Genomic DNA, 24,806 nt, shown 5'->3' with positions numbered 1-24,806 from the left:
TCAGCCCTGATAAAATGACAATACACTGGATAATGCTCAGTTAATGCAAGATAAATTATTACAGATACAAACTATTATTAACAATTGGCTGACATAACCTTACATTAATCACAAAAACCTTACCAGGCCCAAGAATCAACACCTTACGCTACACAGTACAAGAAAAAATGCAATATCACTCTTACTCAAATTACACAGCTGCTAGATGGCTGGAGACCTCCTGAGCACTGACAATAATAACAACTGTACAGGGGATGACAGAGATGTGAACAAAATGAGTAGATCTAAGTGGCCATTAATGTAGAGACTGAGCTCATTATATAGGGGCCGGCAGAGCTTGATACAACTTGTAAGAAGGACACGCAAATGAAGCCAGAGGGGACAAAGAGTTGACACTCCTGCTCTGAACAACAGAAAGAACGACTTACTCTACTATAAGGGAGGAGGGGGGGAGTGAGGTAGAACACGCTCGTGATCAAACATGCAGCATACTGTACGTTAGAATTACACAAAGGATGATGAAATCATAGGCTTTGTAACACCTCCCCACAAAGAAAAAAGAAATTTACAAAGGAAATTTCTTATTACTCTAAAACAATCTGTCTAAAGTCTAGATAAGCAATCTGCAATAACATTTTCTTTCCCCTTGACATGTTGTATGTCTAATGAATACTCCTGAAGAAGTAGACTCCATCTTGTCAATCTCTGATTTTTATCTTTAATCTTACTAAGGAATTTCAGTGGGTTGTGATCGGTATAAATGACTATGGGGTCAAAACCAGAACACAAATAAAATGAAAAATGCTGTAAACCCAAAATCAAGGCCAAAAGCTCTTTCTCAATAGTTGAGTAGTTCTTTTGAGGTGGAGTGAATTTCTTACTGTAATAAGATACAGGGTGTTCAATACCCTGATCATCCTCTTGCAGCAAAACAGCCCCAGCTCCTGTTTCACTTGCGTCAACAGCCAACTTAAAAGGCTTAGCAAAATTTGGAGTAGCGAGCACTGGCTGACTTAATAGGATAGCGTTAAGTTTGCTGAAAGAGGATTCACAGTTATCGGTCCAGACATATTTAACCCCCTTTTTCAGTAGGTCTGTAAGTGGTGATGCAAGAATTGAAAAGTTAAGAACAAATCTCCTGTAATAACCTACCATTCCCAAAAATCTTTGTAGCTCTTTCCTACTTTTAGGTCTGGGAAGATCACTTATAACCTGAACCTTAGCTGCTGCTGGTGCAACATGTCCATCACCAATTACATACCCAAGGTACTGAACTTTAGCTTGACCAAACTCACACTTTGATAAATTAGCTACAAGATTAGCCTGAACCAAACGCTCAAGAAATTTACTGACATGGCATAGGTGATCTTTCCAGTTGTCACTGAAGATTAATACATCATCAATATAAACAACACACCCTGCCAAACCCTCTGTTACAACGTTCATAAGCTTCTGAAATGTGGCTGGTGCATTCTTCATACCATATGGCATTACAGAACATGCAAAAGTCTTTCCTAGCGTTACAAAACATGAGATCTCCCTAGCACGTTCAGTCATAGGTACTTGCCAGTATCCCTTTAACAAATCAAACTTACTTATGTACCTAGCCTTTCCAATCTTGTCTATGCAACCTTCCACGCAAGGGAGAGGGTAAGTGTCTGTTTTGGTTATCTGATTAACACGTCTGTAGTCAATGCAAAGCCGCTGTGACCCACCTGGCTTAGGGACTAGAGTGACAGGAGAACTCCACTCGCTCTGACAGGGCTCAATCATCTTGTGGTCCAACAGGTAGCCAAGCTCCTTCTGGATGAGAGGAACTTTCACTGGGTTCACACGGGAAGGAGGCAGTTTAATTGGCTTTGTGTCTCCAACATCGACATCATGCATCAACACAGTGGTTCTTCCTGGAGTGGCACGGAACACTTGCGGGTACTCCTGCAGTAATGCCGAAAACTCCTGCCTTTCCTCGGGAGGTAGCTGAGAAAGCTTAGTCTGGAGATCATTCATGATATCAGGATTCTTCCCCAGACTATGACTCAGGCTCATGCTCCATGGGAGAACTTCACTTGCAGACTCGGGTGGAACAGCTACAGTGCAGACTGGGTTATTTTCATCCCGCCTGTGATATAACTTTAGCATGTTGATGTGACAAAGTTGCTTGTTCTTTCTACGATCGGGTGTGGCGATGACATAGTTGACATCACTGAGTTTCTTCTCCACGAAATAAGGACCACTAAACTTGGCTTGAAGAGGTTGCCCATGCACTGGTAGCAGAATCAAAACCTGATCTCCTGGCTGAAAGTGGCGTAACCTGGACTTCTTATCATACCAAGTCTTCATCTTCTCCTGAGCAGCTCCTAAATTCTCTCTCGCCAGCTGTAAAGCAGTGGACAGCTGTTCTTTGAACTTCATCACATACTCCAGCAGGTTGACGTCATCTTCCTCCGACAGCCAACATTCCTTGAGTAGCTTAAGGGGTCCTCTTACTTCATGGCCAAACAGTAGTTCAAAAGGTGAGAAGCCCAGTGATTCATTTGGAGATTCTCTCGCGGCAAATACAACAAATGGAAGACCTTTATCCCAGTCTTTCTGATGTTCCAAACAGTATTTCTTGAGCATCGATTTGAGTGTTTGATGATATCTCTCCAACGCTCCTTGGGTCTGGGGATGGTAAGCTGAAGACGTGATCTGGGTGATGCCCAACTCTTTCAGAGACTGCTTGAAAACATTTGACATGAAATTACTTCCCCGGTCGGACTGTACCTCCTTGGGCAGACCAAACTTTGTGAAGAACCCTAGCATTTCCTTAACCACGTTCTTTGCTGAGATATTTCTAAGTGGAATGGCTTCAGGATAACGAGTAGCCATATCAATCAGGGTCAAAACATGAGAAAATCCTGAAGAAGTCTTAGGAAGATGGCCCACAATATCCACCAACACACGGGTGAAAGGCGCCTCAAAAGGAGGAATGGGAATTAGAGGTGCAACTTTTTTGGTCTGATTACACTTCCCCACAACTTGACAGGTGTGACAAGACTTACAATACCAGGAAACATCCCTGAAGATACCTGGCCAGTAGAAGTGTTTCAAAATGCGTGCTACAGTCTTCCTCACTCCAAGGTGTCCTGCCAAACTGGAATCATGAGCCACTCTAATGATATCCTGCCTACAAACACGAGGGATGACAACTTGATGTACAACCTCCCATCCACAGTCGGCTGATGCTGCTGGGGGTCTCCACTTCCTCATAAGTACTCCTGACTTTATATAATAACAAGTAGAAGCACCGGCTGACTCTTCCTCACTGCAAGCAGAGTTAGCTAGACCTTTCAACTCAGGGTCAGCAACCTGCAACTCAACCAACTCTTGACGAGACAAATTATCAACACTACGGGGTACTGCCTTATCTGGTGAGTGGTCCAAATTAGCAAGAAAAGTGTCAGCTAGAATAACATCATCATCATCATTATCCTCTACGTCACCAGTAACTTTAGACTTAGCCCTAGTGACAGCACATGCAGAGACCACATCAGGGACATCACAGTCCTGGGCCGCAGCCACTGGCTCGCTAGACAACTGAGGAGCTGGACACACTTGACTTCCACCAATATCATTTCCAAGTAAGAAAGTCACACGTGACATTGGGAGTGTCTCAACCAACCCAACCATAACGGAACCATTAACAAAACCAGACTCTAAATTCACTCCGCACAGTGGGACAGAGAAGTAATTATTCCCTACACCTTGTAGGATTACAGTTTCATCAGAGGAATTAACATTAGAGCCTAGAACACTGGTCAGCATAAGGGATTGGCAAGCACCTGTATCACGATATATTTCAACTGATTTCCTGTTATTACTGTCCAGAGGACTGACAAAACCATCAGACAGGAAATTAGCACATGAACCCTTGAGAGTGTCACCCACGTTACTGCTCAAAAGAGGAGCTCCATCATGAGAATTTAATTTACCCCTCAAAGCAGGCTCAGTTAACTCAGTTAAGGAATTCTGGGAACTCTCAAGGGTGGACACTAGACCAATTGACTGAATATTTAAAGACTCCTTTTTGTTCACATCACGGTGTCTCCTGAAACATCTCCGTAGTATGACCAAGCTTACTACAATAAGTACATTTACTTTTCTGAAATCTAGAGGTGAAGCTGGTATTTACTTCCTGAGAAACATCATCTTTATTCTCTTTCCTGTTACCTGTACTTTGATTAGAGGCAACGTACTTACTCTCAGCTTTCCCTTTTTCTTTAGAATATCTCTTGTGAGGGAGAACATATTCATCAGCTAAAACTGCAGCATCAGACAAATTATCTATTCTTTTCTCATCAGGATCTAGGCTTATATCTTTATTAACACACCTTTTGAAGTCCTCCAGCAAAATCATCTGCTTAAATTTGTCAAAATCAGAATCCACATTCTTAGAATTTAACCACTGCTCTAACAGATCTTCTTTGATTTTTGCATACTCAACATGGGATTGCTTATCTTGCTTATAAGTTGTCCTAAATTTTACTCTATAGGCTTCAGGAACAAGCTCATAGGCCTTAAGAATCAAGCTCTTAACTACATCATAATTATCAGATTGATCCTGAGGCAAAGATGCATAAGTTACTTGAGCTTTACCGGTGAGAACAGTTTGAAGGAGTACTGGGCAATACTTTTTGGGCCAATTAAAACCTGTAGCCACCCTCTCAAACAACTGAAAATACTTTGTTAAATCAGATTCATTAAAAGAAGGGACAAGTTTAACATTTTTAGCCACATCAAAATCATCAAAGCTAGATGATCCAGTTCCACCTTGTTTCATGCGATACTCATGGTCTGCCTGAATCCTAGCAAGTTCAACTTGTGCCTCAGCCTCCTTAGCACGAGCCTGAAACTCAGCCTCCTTAGCATTTGCCTGAAATTCAGCCTCCTTAGCACGAGCCTCTTGTAGGGCTAGCTGTAACTTAGCTAATTCAATCTGCGTTTGCTCATTTGGAGGAGTTACATTAAACAAGCTTTCATTAATCATGTCAACAATTTGATCTTTAGAATGATGAGAGCGAACAGCAATTCCCAATTGTTGAGCAACAAGCTTAAGTTCATTCTTTGTTCTGTTTTCTACATCACACACTGTTTGCACATTTGACAAAAAATCTTTGGCTTCATCAAGCGTAGTAATAGTAGACATCATGAATAAATCACAGTCACAAAATATCAACCAATATCCTTATGATAATATCCTGAATATCCTGATAAGAGGTCGCCAAATTTATGTTACGGAACAGAGAAAGATAATGTACACTTGAAGTGAGAATACTAAAAATCACTACTGTCCCGTAAAGTTCCAGGTTCAAAACAAAAGAGTTAAGTAAAATTACAAGTTAAAGTTTAATGCTCAAACTAACAACCAAACATTCAGGACTCATAAGGATAATGTAATGGCAAAAACAGGTTAAATATATGGTTAACTGCAATAGCCTCTATTAACACGAAATTAGCAAGTGCAAATTTATCTACGTCAGCCCTGATAAAATGACAATACACTGGATAATGCTCAGTTAATACAAGATAAATTATTACAGATACAAACTATTATTAACAATTGCCTGACATAACCTTACATTAATCACAAAAACCTTACCAGGCCCAAGAATCAACACCTTACGCTACACAGTACAAGAAAAAATGCAATATCACTTATACTCAAATTACACAGCTGCTAGATGGCTGGAGACTTCCTGAGCACTGACAGTAATAACAACTGTACAGGGGAGGACAGAGATGTGAACAAAATGAGGAGTAGAACTAAGTGGCCATTAATGTAGAGACTGAGCTCATTATATAGGGGCCGGCAGAGCTTGATACAACTTGTAAGAAGGACACGCAAATGAAACCAGAGGGGACAAAGAGTTGACACTCCTGCTCTGAACAACAGAAAGAACGACTTACTCTACTATAAGGGAGGAGGGGGGGAGTGAGGTAGAACACGCTCGTGATCAAACATGCAGCATACTGTACGTTAGAATTACACAAAGGATGATGAAATCATAGGCTTTGTAACACCTCCCCACAAAGAAAAAAGAAATTTACAAAGGAAATTTCTTATTACTCTAAAACAATCTGTCTAAAGTCTAGATAAGCAATCTGCAATAACATTTTCTTTCCCCTTGACATGTTGTATGTCTAATGAATACTCCTGAAGAAGTAGACTCCATCTTGTCAATCTCTGATTTTTATCTTTAAACTTACTAAGGAATTTCAGTGGGTTGTGATCGGTATAAATGACTATGGGGTCAAAACCAGAACACAAATAAAATGAAAAATGCTGTAAACCCAAAATCAAGGCCAAAAGCTCTTTCTCAATAGTTGAGTAGTTCTTTTGAGGTGGAGTGAATTTCTTACTGTAATAAGATACAGGGTGTTCAATACCCTGATCATCCTCTTGCAGCAAAACAGCCCCAGCTCCTGTTTCACTTGCGTCAACAGCCAACTTAAAAGGCTTAGCAAAATTTGGAGTAGCGAGCACTGGCTGACTTAATAGGATAGCGTTAAGTTTGCTGAAAGAGGATTCACAGTTATCGGTCCAGACATATTTAACCCCCTTTTTCAGTAGGTCTGTAAGTGGTGATACAAGAATTGAAAAGTTAAGAACAAATCTCCTGTAATAACCTACCATTCCCAAAAATCTTTGTAGCTCTTTCCTACTTTTAGGTCTGGGAAGATCACTTATAACCTGAACCTTAGCTGCTGCTGGTGCAACATGTCTATCACCAATTACATACCCAAGGTACTGAACTTTAGCTTGACCAAACTCACACTTTGATAAATTAGCTATAAGATTAGCCTGAACCAAACGCTCAAGAAATTTACTGACATGGCATAGGTGATCTTTCCAGTTGTCACTGAAGATTAATACATCATCAATATAAACAACACACCCTGCCAAACCCTCTGTTACAACGTTCATGAGCTTCTGAAATGTGGCTGGTGCATTCTTCATACCATATGGCATTACAGAACGTGCAAAAGTCTTTCCTAGTGTTACAAAACATGAGATCTCCCTAGCACGTTCAGTCATAGGTACTTGCCAGTATCCCTTTAACAAATCAAACTTACTTATGTACCTAGCCTTTCCGATCTTGTCTATGCAATCTTCCACGCAAGGGAGAGGGTAAGTGTCTGTTTTGGTTATCTGATTAACACGTCTGTAGTCAATGCAAAGCCGCTGTGACCCACCTGGCTTAGGGACTAGAGTGACAGGAGAACACTCGCTCTGACCGGGCTCAATCATCTTGTGGTCCAACAGGTAGCCAAGCTCCTTCTGGATGAGAGGAACTTTCACTGGGTTCACACGGGAAGGAGGCAGTTTAATTGGCTTTGTGTCTCCAACATCGACATCATGCATCAACACAGTGGTTCTTCCTGGAGTGGCACGGAACACTTGCGGGTACTCCTGCAGTAATGCCGAAAACTCCTGCCTTTCCTCGGGAGGTAGCTGAGAAAGCTTAGTCTGGAGATCATTCATGATATCAGGATTCTTCCCCAAACTATCACTCAGGCTCATGCTGCATGGGAGAACTTCACTTGCAGACTCGGGTGGAACAGCTACAGTGCAGACTGGGTTATTTTCATCCCGCCTGTGATATAACTTTAGCATGTTGATGTGACAAAGTTGCTTGTTCTTTCTACGATCGGGTGTGGCGATGACATAGTTGACATCACTGAGTTTCTTCTCCACGAAATAAGGACCACTAAACTTGGCTTGAAGAGGTTGCCCATGCACTGGTAGCAGAATCAAAACCTGATCTCCTGGCTGAAAGTGGCGTAACCTGGACTTCTTATCATACCAAGTCTTCATCTTCTCCTGAGCAGCTCCTAAATTCTCTCTCGCCAGCTGTAAAGCAGTGGACAGCTGTTCTTTGAACTTCATCACATACTCCAGCAGGTTGACGTCATCTTCCTCCGACAGCCAACATTCCTTGAGTAGCTTAATCGACAGTCAAATGGTTTCTGAACAAAATCTCTTGGAATTCCATTTACATATATACTATATGTAACCTGTTTCTGTTTTTTTCATTCATTCATTGCCAGACGCCATGTATCGCAAACGGGGTGGCCAAGGGCTTAGAGTTAATTGTTTTACAGGGAGGGGCACTAATCCTCCACCAACCCCACTTGACACGTAGGGATGCCAACAGCATCTGGTGTTCCCAGGCGGTCACCCATCCAAGTACTAACCAGACCCAACGCTGTTTCTGTTACTTCGTATATATTGACATTTCTACCTATGCTTCACCATGATCAACAGCTTATGCAACTTCGTTATCGTTGGCAGTGGCTTAACCATCTCAAAACCACTGATTACATGCACATATAATTTCGAAGAAACTACATGTAAGCCATGTAAATCTCTTGTAATAGCTTTAATAGGGTCATTACAATCAAAATGAAAATATCAGTGAGTAATCTGCCTTCCTCAACACGCAACTACTTTTGTTTACTGAGGATTCGTCCTTAACTTATTTTTGGCCCACCGAATTAGGCTCATTGTACACGGTTCAGAGGAGAAAGAGACCTGATAATGGCAAGTAAGAGTAAGTGGTAAAAATTATGGGACTGAACTGTGAAATCAGCTCGGATTTTGTTGGCAAAATTCCCGAGTCCACTGACGTACGAAATAACCAATCATCCCGCTAGTTCTCTCTGCAGGGCTTCTGCGCGAATGAGTCGTACGTCTGGCAGCCGGCGGCGCATGCGCAATGAACGCAAGGAGTCACGATCAGTGAGGGAGTCAGATCTGAACGCTACACCGGTCCTGCAGTGGATACTCAAACGGCTGACGACGATGACGAGGACGATATATATATATATATATATATATATATATATATATATATATAGTACACACACTTCTCACGCTGTCGTAGACATACGTTAAGAGGGTCTAAGTAGGGCTGAATCTGTCGTGTAACAGCAAAAAAAAAAAAAAATGGCTATTGTTATGTGGATTTCATTTATCTCCAAATTACTATTTATATATATACACCAAAAGTTATGGCTGTAGAGATAAATTCGTCAGGCAACCTTCACTCATCTTTCATTTATCCTATACTGTATCCCCCAGCCAATATGTGTTACAGTTGCATATTTATTAAAAATAAGGAAATTCGGAACTGCACTTCGGTAAAAGATAATTATTGGATTGAATATATTTACAATTACATCAAAATCAATACGGCTTTTTGGTATCATAACAGCGTAAATGTTGGTGATGACGTGGGTGAAAAGACTAATCCATCATGAGACGAGGGTATTTCGAGTGGAACAGTGTGCAGGAATTATTGGAATTATTACATGAACATGAGGCATCAGAGATCTGTAAGACAAAACATACTAAGAATGGATGAAAAGAGGAACAGCTCTACGACAGTTAGCAGAATACGGAGGAATAATCTAGGTGCCCATGTTTATAGAATGAATGCTTCACATAACTGTAAAGTTTCCTTCCCTCCATATAATGATGTATGCCCGAATAATTGTTAAAAGGAGGCAGGATTGAATAATGATACTACAGTAACAACAACCACAAGTACTACTACTACCACTATTGTTAACCCTGTCATGCACGGATAGTTTTAGTAAGTTTTCCTGCACACGATTTTATTCCATCCCCCCTCCCTGCCAGCCCCCCCCCCCCCGCACGCCCCTGAAAACATGTATTTTCACCTTCTTTTCGCCACCCAAACATCTATATATTGCCAGGAAACCTACATTATCTTATTCGCCGATTTTGTTCTAGCCGATAAGCAAAAAAAAAAAAAAAGAAAAAAGAAAAAAAAAGTACATTAGGCCGGTGTGAATAAACATTTTGGAACGTCAGTCTCACTTCTCAACATCCTAGTTCGAATGTTTTCCATCATACAAAAAAATATAAGAAGTTTTGATGATTTCATCAGCTTTCTAATGAGATTTGTCTGGTTGTGATACGATTTGTAGTTTTCGAGAAAATAGCAAAAAACTAAAAGCCATTTAAAAGAAATTATTTTTATTCAGGGAGCTCTACCGCAAAAGAGTTTTTGCACGGGTTTTGTTTTTATTTCATAATCTTGTGTAGAATTTCATGAGCTTTCTCATGGTACCCGCAGATTTTTCATGCACCTTCAAGTTTAAAAAAACTACTGGGTACCCAAGCCCGTCCTGCACTTTCATCATGCACACACAACAACAGTCATATTCCCGCCTACGTAACAACGACTTTTCATCAGAGATATTACATTGTTATGTCCTGCACATATGTAGAGTTCAGTGATCTTTATCATGGTTCTTACAGGAAATCGATACGTCCAATACTTTTCGAGTAAATGGATGACAAACAGAATACACCTCCGAGCACTGCATTGTTTTACTGTAAGCGAGAAAAAGAACACTCTTTTCCCCTCCCTTTACAAAAAGAATATACTCCCAAAGGCTTATATTTTGGTTAAGTACTTACGTAGAATTCTCTGATCTTTATTTTTGGTTCTTACGGGAAAATGATATGTCCAAAACTTTTCGAGTAAATGGACGACAAACGTAGAATACTCCTCCAAGCGCTGCATGATTTTACTGTAAGCGAGAAAAAACACTCTCTTCACCCGCCTTGACCTAAAAAATATGCTCCCAAAGGCTTATATTTTGGTCATGTACATACGTAGAAATCACTGATCTTTATCATTGTTCTTACAGGAAATCGATACTTCCAATACTTTTCAAGTAAATGGACGACAAACGTAGGATACACCTCCTCGCTCGCAAGCAAGATAAAAGCACTCTCTTTCTCTGCCTCACCCACACCTACATATTTTCGCTCATTAGGTTTTATTATTTTCTTTTTTTACTCAAAGTATACATGTGAAATATCATAAGCTTTTTGACAGTGCTCTCAGAAACTCGACATGACCGCTAGTCTTTTTGATAGGTACTAATACAAGCTGGACTTGCTTCCATCTCATATGTGTATATGTGAGAAACAATACTTATTTGTGTAAAAAATATAGAAATAGGTCACTATACAAATCAGCAAAATACTGATAACTCACTTCCTCCAGAGGTGTTGAGATGCTGGCAGGACCTTGAAGGGTTTGAAGATGAGGAGTTATGTAATGTGTGTGTGTGTGTGTGTGGCTGTGACGTATCTTGTTCTCTCGTTGCGCTATGTTTCCTAACACATGCGATGCACACAATAGATTTCTCAACGAACATTCGCTGCACGACATATATATATATATATATATATATATATATATATATATATATATATATATATATATATATATTCGCTACGTTTGTGCTGTCAGTCAATCAATGCAAGCAATATTCCTTGGTGAACACTCACTGCACTATTTTATACGTATGTTTCACACTAAACCATACGCATTATAGCACTGTCTGAGATTGGTACAATACCTTTTCACCGAAGTCTGTGATTGTATGGCGTATTTATTGTCTCTGATCCTTGCACCAGGTTTGTGATAAGTTAGTCAATACACACAATATTTCTCGATGAACACTCGCTGCACTATTTTTTTACGTATATTTCACACCAAACCATATGCAATATAAAACACTATCACATGATTCCATCCCAACCTCCTCTTATATTCCCTTCCCGACTCTATGGCATACGTGACCGCCTGTTCCCTTAGTGACTATGGCATTATCTCTGGCGTACATAACGCCTGCTATGGTAGGTCAGTTATTTCACTAATCCAGGCATTATATGTTTCACAAATGTAAGTATTGGCTTCACTGTAGATCACATCATATACAGGCTGGGTGAAGCAGAGTGGAAACCCCGCTACAACAAACCAGATTCCTGCCTCTATGCCTAATGGTTGATAACGGGCCCTAATGCTTTACAAACATTATATCTATATTCCATAGACACAATCACTTCACAGTATAGTAAAAAACACTGTACAATCACAATATTTCAATAATCGTTTCTGCTTCGGGTGGGCTGTGCAATCACAAAATTTCAATAATGGCTTCTGCGTCAGGTGGGAGGGGGAAAATGGCAGATTTAAAGAGACAACTGACAGCAGTGCTACCCTTCAGCCTGGCTGGTCATGAGGTACGGGTTTTTTTCTGCTGTGCATTGTCTCATCAGAGCAGTCACAGTGTTGCAAAGTATTTACTTTAGAGGTTAGACTGGCATGCTAGAATGCACCAAAATTTGATGCAAATCAGCCAAAAACTTAATTTTTTTGCCCATTTTTTTCAGCTTTTTCATGCGATTCGCATCAATGTGCATTAATCAGAAAAAAACAAAACATGGAACGCGATTCGCATCAACGTGCCTGGGAGGGTTAATGATGATGATGATGATAATAATAATAATAATAATAATAATAATAATAATGATAAAAATGATAATAATAATAATAATAATAAAAGTAATAATGATAATAAAATACATTTACATTAAAGGTGATATCAGTTATAATAAACACAGCAAATAACATTACTGCAAATTTGTTATTTACGGTTAACTCCATACGATTTTATGTAAAATAAATGTTATCTTTCATTTTCAGAAGACTAATTGTGCATTATCAAGTGAAGGGTTAAATGTTGCAGAAGAAACTGATGACCTTGAACATGACAAACGTGAAACAGTGCTATCCAAAAGATTGGGAGTTATAGTGGGGTGGGATGGTTTGGGGGGGGGGGTGAATCGCAAAGCTTGATTTAATCGAGCTGATATTCCCTCGTCGGAGAAAGAATAGAGGATTCGATATATGTAACAAACTCCAGTATTTGCATACCATATTCACAGCATGTAATGGTGCTGAGAATTAGAATCAGCCAATTGATAATGGAGTATACTGATGCAAAATAGATATGATAATATATAGGAACCAAATAACTTGCCAAAAATATAAGCCACCGTTTATGCATATGGTGATATCTATGGTGTCCTTCGATTAAGGATGTGTTACAGGGTAAACTAAAAGTATCCACTCAGTGTTGTGCAAGGCGATAATCGAACCCGGAACCTTTCAGCTGCGTGTTTAACACTTAATAGCTTTGCCATACAAGTGTCCAAACGTGTAAATCTAATCTCTTTGGAGGACTGCCTTGTTCTAAAAATATATACGATCTTTCTAGTTTTTGTCCTATGGACTGTTTGGGTCGCAGGTGTTTAACCCGCTGTGTGCCAGCAATTTTTAGTCCTATAGGTCGCCTCCGTGCCGGCAATTTTTCGACCTTTTTTTTTATGGGCTAAAATGATTGATTTTGATGTGAAAACAATGAATTTCATCCTTAAAATGCTCACCGAAGCTTGGAAATGGGTATTATTGAGTCCTTCATACTCATATACAGGTATACCCGCTCTCACGTTCACCACGTAGGTGAGAGAAAGCCATTTTCTATGTAAGCTATACTCAGGTATTTATGCTGGGAAGGTATAGCAATGTTCAGTACACTTTTCTGCTTACTTATTACTTCAACATCAGTCACAATTTGCGTGTCTTTCTCAATGTGAATGCATTATCTTACACTTACTTGAAGATAGCTACAACCAGACTTCAGTATGTACAGTCCTGGCATTTACAAGAAGGTATTTACAACATGACTTCACTATATAGTCCTTCCACTTACAGGAAAATAATTACAACTTACACTTACATGGAAGTATTTACAAAATGCCTTCACTATTACAGCACTGGGTGAGGCACACAGGAAGAGTAAGGTAGAGCGAGCGTGAAGGGGGGAGCGAGTAAGTGTATGGCCCTGACAGCCTGGGGGTTGATAGAGGAACAGTTACCATACATTCCTGCTAGTTTTTACCCACGAATCTTGAAAAATGCAGTCACAATGATTTTTATTTTAAACCGTTTTAAAATGACACTGACACTGGCCGCGGAATTGTCAGACCATTTTAAAGCTGTACTGGTACATGGCAGGTTAAGTTAAAATACCCATACAATAATGCGATATTACAGTTCTGAATTATAAGGGACAACATTGATATTGCTTGAATTTGGTGATTCCCATTATATGAAATATTTACAAGGTTCCTTAGCCGTTACACAGATGCCTTACTACATGATCAATAAAGATGTTAGTTTCTTGAATAGCGTTATTGGTTGGTGTTTAGTTTAATGGTGTAGGAATGAATCTGTTCATCGAACAACACGCTGCAATTATGGGGTGGCTATAAATAATCCCCATTCATGGCCTAGCTGAGGATCGACTCTGGGCCTCTCCTCTGTGATTCAGAAATTCTCCTGCTCTGCAAGGATAACCCCTTCCAGGATAGTTTACTCTAACTTTTAATTGAGAGAGAGAGAGAGAGAGAGAGAATGTGTGTGTGTGTGTGTGTGTGTGTGTGTGTGTGTGTGTGTGTGTGTGTGTGTGTGTGTGTGTGTGTTGGGGGCGGGGGGTTCCTCCATTAACAAGGGGAGGGGTTTCTGGTGGCGAGGGAGAAATGCAAGAGAGAGAGGGAAGGGGAGGGATGGAGGCAACTTCAGTGTTACCAATAGAGACCCAACTCTTGTTTTCCACACCTGTGTCAGGACTTACGTCCACGATAGTACATAAACAACAGGGACTAAGAAAAACGAAGGTAGTAGACTCAGTTGCCAAATATGTAGACAACATGATTAGGTTGATGTACTGAAATGTAGAAAGAATGCTATCCAAATTAATAGAGATAAAAGACCATACCAGAGAAACTGAACTTCATTATTATTTGCCTAACTGAAACAAAATTAATCCCAAGGATATCAAACGACACCCAAAGCTTTGAGGATGATAATATATGGAGATGTTATAGAAATTCGAAAAAAGGAGGAGTTCTGTTAATAACAAAGAAAAATCAACAAGTCAAGGAAACAACAAGATATACTGTCACAAGCAGAACTGATTGTATTAGAGATTGACACATCAGAAGGGAAAATAATTGTGACAAATCTATACATGCCACCCAAAACAAACACCTGGAAAAGAGGCAAATATGAAGCTATAGCAGAATATACAATTCAGAGTTTAAGAGCCCTACTATTTAGAATGGACGAGAAATATAAAAGAATTATATTAACTAGAGATTGCAGTATAAATATATAATACTCTAGATATAAGAAGCTATGAAAGCTATTGGAATCAAAAGCTCCTAGATCTTGTACAGGAGTTTTTCTTAACATATAAAGGAAAACACCAAAAAAAGGGGGTCTTCATGATCCATCATTAATAGATCTTATATGCATCAGGCTAGATAATATCAACAACATAATGTATCACACTCCATTCGGCAAAAGCGACCATGTAGTATTAAATTTCAACCTCAGCATTGCATATAATATAGTTAGCAGTAACTAATGAGTTACAAAAAAGAGCCTGAACTACTAAAAAGGCAACTACCATGACCTAAAGAAGTACTTCATAGAAACTGATTGGGAAAAGGAGCTTGTAGGACTAGACATATTCGTTATATTGTATATAGAAAATTCTGCGAATTATATGAAATAGGAGTCCAAAATTATAATTATCCCTCAGCACAAAGAAACAGAAATAAAGATATAGAAGTGGTTTAACACAGAATATAAAAAATCAAAAGAAATAAGTGAATTGCTGTGGAATAGATACAGAAGATACAATAGTGAGAGGGCATATAGCAACTATAAACAGGCAAGAAATTATTATACAAAGGTAAGGAAGAAAGCTCAAAGGCAGTTTGAGGAAGACATTATAAATAAATGAAGTGATTAATCGTAGCGTTTTTACAGCTTCATCCAAAGCAAAACCAAAGTTAAAGATGAAATGCAAGAAAAAAATATTTGCAAAATTCTTAACAAAAATTTCCAATCAGTTTTCATAGAAGAAGGTAATTTTGAGAGAGGTGTTAAGGAACATGCATGCCAAAACATATTACCAGATATACGATTATTGGAACAAAAGGTACAGGAAGAGTTAGTGGAAAAGAAAATGGTCCTGATGAAATTTCAGGTTGGTTGTTACCTGAATGTGCAGAAGAGTTAAGCAGACCAGTATATTTAATATTCAAGGAACCCTTGAGTCACGGTAAACTACCAGTTATTTGGAAGAAAGCAAACATTGTTCCCTTATTCAAGAATGGAAATAGACAGAATCCACTCAGCTACAGACCAATATCCCTGACCAGTGTTGTAAGCAAGGTACAGTACTAGAAAAGCTAATAAGAAAAATTTGGGTAAATCATCTGGAAAAATACAATATGATAACAGAAAGACAGTTCAGTTTAAAGCCCGTGTCACACGGCAGTACAAACCACCACGAATCAGGATGACTTGCAAAAAAATTCATATTCTTATGGTTTGCCCAAAATTCGCTTATATTCGCCTCTATTCTTCTCTTGATTCAGGAGGGTCGTGGGTGTGTCGGACGGTTGTCTGGGACGCGGCCAGGTTCGGCAAAAGCCTATGTCACACGACAGTACGAACCCACACAAATTGGGATGACTACGAAAAATCGCCCACACGAACCCCACACAATTGCCACACGATAACCATAAGAATCACACAAACATAGTCAGGACAAAATATGATAAAAAACGAATTCAACTTGAACTTTACATGAATTCCTCACGAACTCTTACAGATATTGATGAACATTAGCCGAAGTTGGTCTTTTTCCACACGATGTGCACACAAAAGCACATGAAATGCACATGAATCGCACAAATACCTGGAACCAACCACGAACCCAATACGACTACAATAGTGGCATATATATATTTTTTGGGGGGACCCTTCTCGATCACCTGCCCCCCTTCCAACCACTACTAGCCTCCATAGGGTCTGTGGAAGTTATCTTCAACAAGTTCACCAACAACAAAGCTGCCAAGGACCTAGTCTGCAACACCCGCATCAGATCTAACAATAATCTGCTGAGCTTTTACCACCTGCTGTTACTCAGGAGATGATGGAAGAGGAGACAACAATGCAACTTCTGTGGATTCTCGCCAAATTTGAGTGAGTCGTGTGCAAGTGGAATGCATCACGTTTGGACTTCGTGTGTTTTTTGTGCAAGTTGATTGCAATTTGGACGGTATTCGTCCTACCATGTAGTTAATGGGACACTTAAAATAATAACCTGATTTGATTCGTGTGCTAGTTTGTTGCAATTTGAGTGCTAATTGTGTGATTCGTGTGCACGTTGAGTGCCATGCAGACGACATTCGTCTTGAATGTGACCGGGGTTGACACTCACATGAATAATCGGCTTCAGTTTGTTTGGCATTCTGGTGTAATTCGAGTGATATTTGTGTGACTCGTGTTCAGTTCAGTCAAAAATAAACTGGCCGAATTGAGCCAAATCACGATAGATCCCCACAAAAATCACACAAACATCAGACGAACGTTAGACGAATCCAGGATGAAAAAATTTAACGTTACTTTTCCATGAACATTCGGCTAAAAAATAAAGAGCCTCTAATTTTTGTTTGCCGAACTTGGCCGTGTCCCAGACACCTGTCCAACCCACCCACGACTCTTCCGAATCAAGAGACGAACAGAGGTGAATATAGGTGAATTTTGGGTGTTACTGTAAAAATTTGATTTTTTTTCTTTTTTTGCAAATCACTCTGATTCGTGGTGGTTCATACTGTCATGTGACACGACCTAAAAATATAAGAGGCTCCTTATTTTTTAGCCGAATGTTCGTGGGAAAAAAACTTTTTTTTTTTTTTTTTTTTTTTTTTGGTCCTGGATTCATATAACGTTCATCTCACGTTCTTGTGGTTTATGTAGGGATCTGTCATGATTCAGCTCAATTCGGCCAGTTTATCTTTGACCGAAGTGAACATGAGGCACACAAATATCACTCAAATTACATTAGAATGCCAAACGAAATTCGTATATCTTAACCCCGGCCACATTCAAGACGAATGTCGTCCAGACAGCACCCAACTTGTACATGAATCACACAATTAGCACATGAATTGGGCCAGTCTGGCAACCGACTTGAACCTGATTAATGGAGTAAGCTTTCCCCGTAGAACGAATTCTGTCCAAATTGCACTCAACATTCACACGAATCACACAATTAGCACTGGATTTGCAACAGACTAGCACATGAACCGAATCCAATTATTCATGTAAGTATCCCTTTAACTATATGCTAGGACGAATACCATCCAAACTGCACTCAGCTTGCACACAAAACACATGAAGTCCACACGTGACACACTCCACTTGTGCGTGATTCTCTCGAATTTGGCGCGAATCCACAGAAGTTGTGTTGTTGCCTCCTCCGTCGTCTCCTGAGTAACAGCAGGTGGTACAAACTCAGCAGATTATTGTTTGATTTGATGTGGCAGCTTCGTCGTGGGTGAACTTGTTGAAGATAAGCTCCACAGACTCCATGGAGGCTAGTAATTCTCAGCAGAGAGGCAGGTGATCGAATGGGAGGTAATCAAAGGGCGTCCCCCAAATATAAATATACGACACTACTGCAGTCGTATTGGGGTTCATGGTTGGCTTCAGTTATTTGTGTGATTCGTGTACGTTTCATGTACATCTTTCAGCTTTCATGTGCATTTCATGTGGAAAATGACCAACTTTGGCTAATGTTCATCAGTATCTGTAAGTGTTCGTGAGGGATTCATGTAAACTTCAAGTTGATTTCGTTTGTTGTCGTATTTTGTTCTGACTACATTTCTGTGATTCTTACGGCATCATGTGGCGATTGTGTGGGGCTCGTGGGCATTGTGTGGGGTTCGTGTGAGCGATTTTTCGTGGACGGTTCAGTCAATGATTTGCAAATTCCGAGAAAAGTACAAGTCATCCCAATTCGTGTGGGCTCGTTTGAGGGCTTTGGCAAAAGCTTTGTCATTGCACATGACATCTCAAATGCTTTCAGATCAGTATTCCATAAAATTTTTATTTCCAAAACTGTCTTGTATGGTTTCCATACTTCTACGAGTATGTGTCTTCATCCACAGCTTGTTTTCTGGTCGTTCTGTAGCTGCGGTTGTAGATAGCCACCAGTCTTCTTCTAGAGATATCAGAAATGGTGTTCCTCAGGGTTCGGTCCTGTTACCAACACTTTTCCTTCTGTTCATATTCTAAGATCTTCCAACTCATCTGAGAAATTACCAATATGCCGGGAAGCGAACCCGGGACTCTCAAGTGAGAGCTTCCCGGCATATTGGCAATTTCTCAGATGATTTTTCCTGTGTAAAATACAGGTATCTCTCTTCAAGATCTTCCAAGCTGTAATAGTAACCCTATCCTTTCGTACACTCTTGACTTCACCCTTCACCTTTCCATCTGCTTTTCACAGGGTTCATCATAGCAGTTCCTTCGACAAACTCTGGATGAAGCCGTAATACACCTACTTTCTGCTTTGCTCATATTCCTGATTGGGGTAATCATGTTTTTAGGGTATCGCAAACTCATTTCCTACATCTTTTTTTCCGGCCAAAATCATCCACAGGAGTATCCTTTAATACTCAACATTATCTAAATCAATCCTGCATTAATTCTTAAGTATTCTTAGGATTTCATTGGCATAGAATTTTCATGGATAGATCATAATACTTTTCTTGCAAAATGTTTCCAGGAGTTTTGGTGTTAAACCTTCTCCCTGCCTTCTTTACCCCTGCACAGCTGTTAACTTCATACTGGGGTTTTATTTGCCTCTGTGTGAAGGCATGTGTGAGGGTGCTGCCCTCATACAGCTCTTCACAAGCGGGTGGAGTCAAAGGCTTTTCATCTCATTAGCTTTCCTCCTCTTACTGACTCTGTTTGCCGCACTGTTACATCTTGATCTCATTTCTGTTGCTGGACCAATGGCCACTACTCTTCTGACCTGATTTCTTGTATTCCTCCTTCATTATGACGGATGCCTAGTGCCTGTTGGGTAGCACATTCACACCCTTTTTCTATCCAGCTCATTAATGCAAGAGTTATCCAATACTTCCAGTCCTTCATGTACAGTATGCAGCAGGCCAACTCGGGAACTGTTTTCTTCAGTCTATAATTCCTCCTGCCTATGATCTCCAATCTTTTAAGCACAATGTGTCCAGGCATGTCAAATTGAACAGATAGTTAACAGCATTTTCATTTTTCTCTTAATTTCTTCCAGGAATGAACAATATTGCTGGCTTCTTGCCATTGGCTTCCTTTTCCTTACATTAAAAAAATAGTTTTTTTTTTTTTTTTTTTAGGCCCTAGTTGCAGATTTTTGCAGAAATTTTGCCAACCTAGTAACAGTTGTCTTTTCTTTTTTTCTTCTTTTTCCTTGAGATGAACAATTTTGTGGGATTCTTACCTTTGGCTTCGTTTTCCTGATATAAAAAAAATACAATTGTGCATTCATTTTTAGGCAGATTGTTGAAAAATTTAGCCAACCTGGAAATGGGTCAGTTATCCTCTCTGACAAGAAGAGTATATTTTCATCCCTGTTTGCTTGTGTGTTAGTTTATCTGTTAGCAGGAGTACTCAAGAACTTAAAAAGATTTGGACTAAATTTGGTGGGTAGATAGCCCATGTCCCAGGGAACAATCGATTAACTTTTGGGACCGATCTGGATCATATAGTGAATTCTGGATCTGGAAAACATTTTTTGTGAAACTAATCAGTAATGAGAAAACCTAACCCATTATGAAGAGTGGTTTGGAAATTACGTTGCCCTTGTTGGAGAGATGCACTCCACTGAGTGCCCCTCTAGTTACAAAGTAGACTTACCGGTGCCTTAGCCAAGAATTTCTGGCAAATATACCATTTGTCAAGCTCAACCTTCTTCTAACAGGTGGGTGTCATGGTGGGAAGCAGCTGGGTGGAGGGTAGGGAGTGGGAGGGCAGTGACTGTGAGTGTAGTGGCCCCCCACCCCCAACCTTCATGCTCCCCCCTCCCCCGCATCCACCACTGGCCGCACCAGTTGCCCCCAACCTAGACCCTGAGATCTGCCAGAGCCCTTTCACTTGCCCCGGTCTCCTGGGGGCACGCGAGGACCAGCGGCCCAATGCTCCACATGCATCCCTCGCTGCAGTCATCGTTTCCGCCGCTACACTGGTCATCCTGGTAGTGGTGGCCACCATCATCATCTGCAGGTGACAGTGGCATTATTAATAATTGTTACATATAGAAAATGTTGTTTTCATTTTTCGATAGCTGATGGTGGTCTAAGGCAGGTTTAACCAAATTTTTATTTTTTGGAATTTGTCGTCCTTTTCAATATTTGAGTCATGTGCCTGATGCCTTAGCTTATTCAGGTTACATGAGTCTCAGGTCATAATACTTGCACTGTAGGTAAATGATATAGTCAGTTAATAGGATAATATTTGAGGAGAGAGTAACTACCAGCAAAAAGAAATGTCTTTAGGTAAACTGACTTCTTATCCCTGAATGGAAGTGAACTTGTAAGGCAGGTGCATACCTAAGAGCCCAAAACATATGCATAGATTGCTAATGCAGTATTCAAATTTGTGCTGAGATAACAGGGGTTACTAAATACCATGTGGCCTGCACCTGTCATCTCAGTTCTGAGTGATGCCCTAGCTCCCTCAGGGACCACAGCCTTGTCCTGCACCTCATAGATCACAACCCTCACACCTCACACACTACCCTTTTACCTCCAACACAGATCACAACCCTGCTTCCAGCTCCCTATTCAATTGCCATACCCTCGTTGTCCTCCTCACTGACACAGCTCTGCAGTCTTTCTCTCAGCTCACAACATCCCTGCTCCTCCTGATTGATAACAACCCTGCTTTTCCTCCTTCCCTATCACTGACCACAGTCATATTACCTCCCTCACTGGCCACAGGTCTGCTACATCGGTTCCCCAAACCACACCCCTCATGCCCTATCACGTAATTGATCACACTCCTGCTGCCCTTCCTACTGACTGACATTATCTTTGCTGCCTCATGCCGACTGAACCTCCCCCTCAATAAACCTCGTATCAGCTTATCCCCTTCCCCCAACTAACCACACCCCTACAGGCTCCAACCCTCATCACACAAACTGACTGACCACACCCTTGATAATCCTCATTGCTGACTGACTACACTCCCGCTACCCTTACCTTCCTGATCCCCCCACCCTGACTGAATGAACTCAGGTTGTCTGTGCCTGCAGGTGGCAAAGACGAGGACGGGCAGCCAAGGGCTGCACGGAACTGAGTGGTGCCATCATCTATGACGACCTGCCCTCAGCCCCCAGTATTGTGCCCAGCCGCTCTCATCCCAGGTTCAAGCCAATGCCTGTGAATGGAGAACCAGTGGGTATGACCTTTGGTGCCCATCTTTACACACCTGACCCCCAGCGCCGCCCACCCTCGGAGCACCTCTATCAGAGCATTTCCTCAGGTCCTCTACTCTTCCAGCCTCACAGTACTTAATAGCTACACAACATCATACAGTTAGTGATACAATTTTGTTACTTGGTATTTTGTAATTTCCGTAGCATACTCTTACTATGTTTAATGGCAAGCAGCAGAGATCAGATTGGTCGTAATCATGGTGAGTTTTGTTGGAAGATGAGATTTCCCTACCGTCGGATGACAGTTCACTCTGTTATCGCTCATACACTACCATGGCAAAAATTACATCATTCACTTGTTCAAGATACCAAAGACAGAGTAAGATGGAGACGGGTGGTCCGCTGTGGCGACCCCTAAGGGGAGAGGCGAAAGGAGAAGAAGAAGAAGACTTGTTCAAGATACAGTATGATTACTGCAGAGTTATATTTCCTTTGTAATTTTAATTACGTATCCCAATGTAACCTATGGTTCGATGTTCATGTAGTACTAGAGTGAATCTTTGCTCGTTGGTATGGCGTTGAATCACCTAACACATTTAATAATATGACTAAGTATGTCATGTGGTACTGAGGTTGGTGGTGATACAGTGTGTGTTATGGTACTGAGGTGTGGAGATGGTGCTGAGTATTTGTGGCACTGAGGCGTGGAGGTGGTGCAGTGTGTGTTGTGGCACTGAATGTGTGGTGATCCAGCAGTATACATGCTTTGGTAATGAATATGTGATGTTGCAGCAGATGTGGGTTGTGCTGAAAGTATGGTGTTGGTGTTATAATGTGTGTTGTGCTACTGGAGGTGTGGTGGTGTTGGTGATATTGCAGTGTTTTTTGTGGTACTGAAGGTGTGGCAGTGGTACAGTGTTTGTTTTGGTACTGAAGGTGAAATGGATATGTTATACATACAGGTAGTGAGACATGCAGCTACAGCACGAGCGAGGCAGCAGGGCAGGACGGACGGGCTCTGCTACGACCTCACCTGTCCCGAAGCATGAGGGCAGCCACTGTGGCAGACACCGACAGTGAGGAGGAGTCCTTGGCAGGTCTGGGTGGTCTGGGAGACCCCAGTGACAATGACACACCCTCCATGTCTCCAGCTCACTCCCGTTATTACTGTCCCTCAGCACCGTCCCGAACGCACTCACCAGCCTCAGACAGTGAGAGTGTTTACTATGTCAGTGGATTAAGGCGGGGGCAGCCCATCACCCCACAGCAGCGGGGCCTTCCCCTCCTGCCCTCCCGCACTGACAGATTCCGGATCTATTTCTCGGTGGATCGCAGGGTACGTCGGCCAGCACAAAGACGGCCTGACCGGCGCCACAACCTGCACCACAGCCACCCACCAGAAGCAGAGCCGCTCTATCAGAACCTCACGTAGAGGTCACTTTTCCAGCCCTTGGACTTGGCTTTATAATGACTAACAGGATGTATGTTGCTTCCCCCTTCCTGTGCATAAAATGGTGCATGGATTGCTCTGGAGCTTGTTGATACTGTGACAAGAAGCAGTTCATTTAATGAGGAGAGTGAGTGATTCTAGTACAGTAGTAACCGTATTCTTAGTTAACTTTGTTGGTTGATGTGATGACACCATGACTTAATACTATAGCATTATTAATTTATTTTTATTGTAGGCATAGTACATCATACTCATCTACTTTAATTCTGTTTGCACACATAAAAAAAAGTATCATCTTTCATCAACACCCATACCCATTTAGCCATCTAAAGATGCAGAGATTGTGATCCAGAGACTAGTGAAAAAAAAAAAAAAAAGTGAGAAAAAATCGATAGCATACCGAGTTAAATGGTCTGTATAATCTTTCGAGCTCCAGATTCCTTGCCCTGCCTCATTGGCCCAAATATCTTCATGTATCTCATCTCATCAGACATGTGAGTGTCCACTGCAGGACCGGCCTATCCCGATCGAAGTGGGGATGATACAGCCAATTTATCTCTACCAAGTGGCTTAGGCTGTCTGGTAGAGATTGTATGTAAGGTGAGAAGTGCTTTTAAGTGTAATTGTAGTGTTCAAGTGGCTTTAGACGTGTGTGTAGTCTCTGAACCAAGTGTAATTGGCCCGCGCAAGCCAACTGGGTGCAAGCATACCTTATAGTATGCGACCCTGGTTCATCCACAGCACCCCTGATGTCCGCCAATGCAGTACGTGGCCAGAAGAACGCTCCCAAAGTCTATTACCTTGGCGGGGCGTGAACCCTCGTTCTTCAGTGTATGAAAATGCACATTTTACCACTGTACCACAGAGGCTCTGTCTTCATGTATACTCGTGTACTATATATATATATATATATATATATATATATATATATGTGTGTGTGTGTGTGTGTGTGTGTGTGTGTGTGTGTATGTGGCATATATAATATTAAAAATGCCCTCCGCTTAGGCTGGAGAACTATAATTCCGTCAGCTGTCTTTTTTTTTTATTTTTTTTATTTTTTTTATTAAGGGATGCACTTGCCAGATATGACTCCGTCAACTGTCAAGTTACGAATGGGACGTCATTTCCT

General features: G+C 41.0%; 1 protein-coding gene across 1 annotated transcript in view; it reads left to right on the top strand.

The window, feature by feature from the left end:
- The window catches only part of LOC145399117 (uncharacterized), a 101,449-nt gene extending 77,790 nt beyond the window's left edge, over positions 1-23,659 (top strand). The window contains exons 2-4 of the mRNA XM_080271859.1: positions 20,773-21,074; positions 22,105-22,334; positions 23,190-23,659. Coding sequence (XP_080127985.1) covers positions 20,773-21,074; positions 22,105-22,334; positions 23,190-23,659 — 1,002 coding nt within the window. The remainder of the gene's footprint in view (positions 1-20,772; positions 21,075-22,104; positions 22,335-23,189) is intronic.
- Positions 23,660-24,806: the final 1,147 nt, after the last annotated feature.

The sequence above is a fragment of the Coenobita brevimanus genome, chromosome 47 (genome assembly GCF_032717465.1).
Source record: "Coenobita brevimanus isolate Jiangsu-jjx chromosome 47, ASM3271746v2, whole genome shotgun sequence".
Classification (NCBI taxonomy): Eukaryota; Metazoa; Arthropoda; class Malacostraca; order Decapoda; family Coenobitidae; genus Coenobita; species Coenobita brevimanus.
The sequence above is the reverse complement of the archived record's forward strand: the minus strand, read 5'-3'. Positions and strand labels throughout refer to the sequence as shown.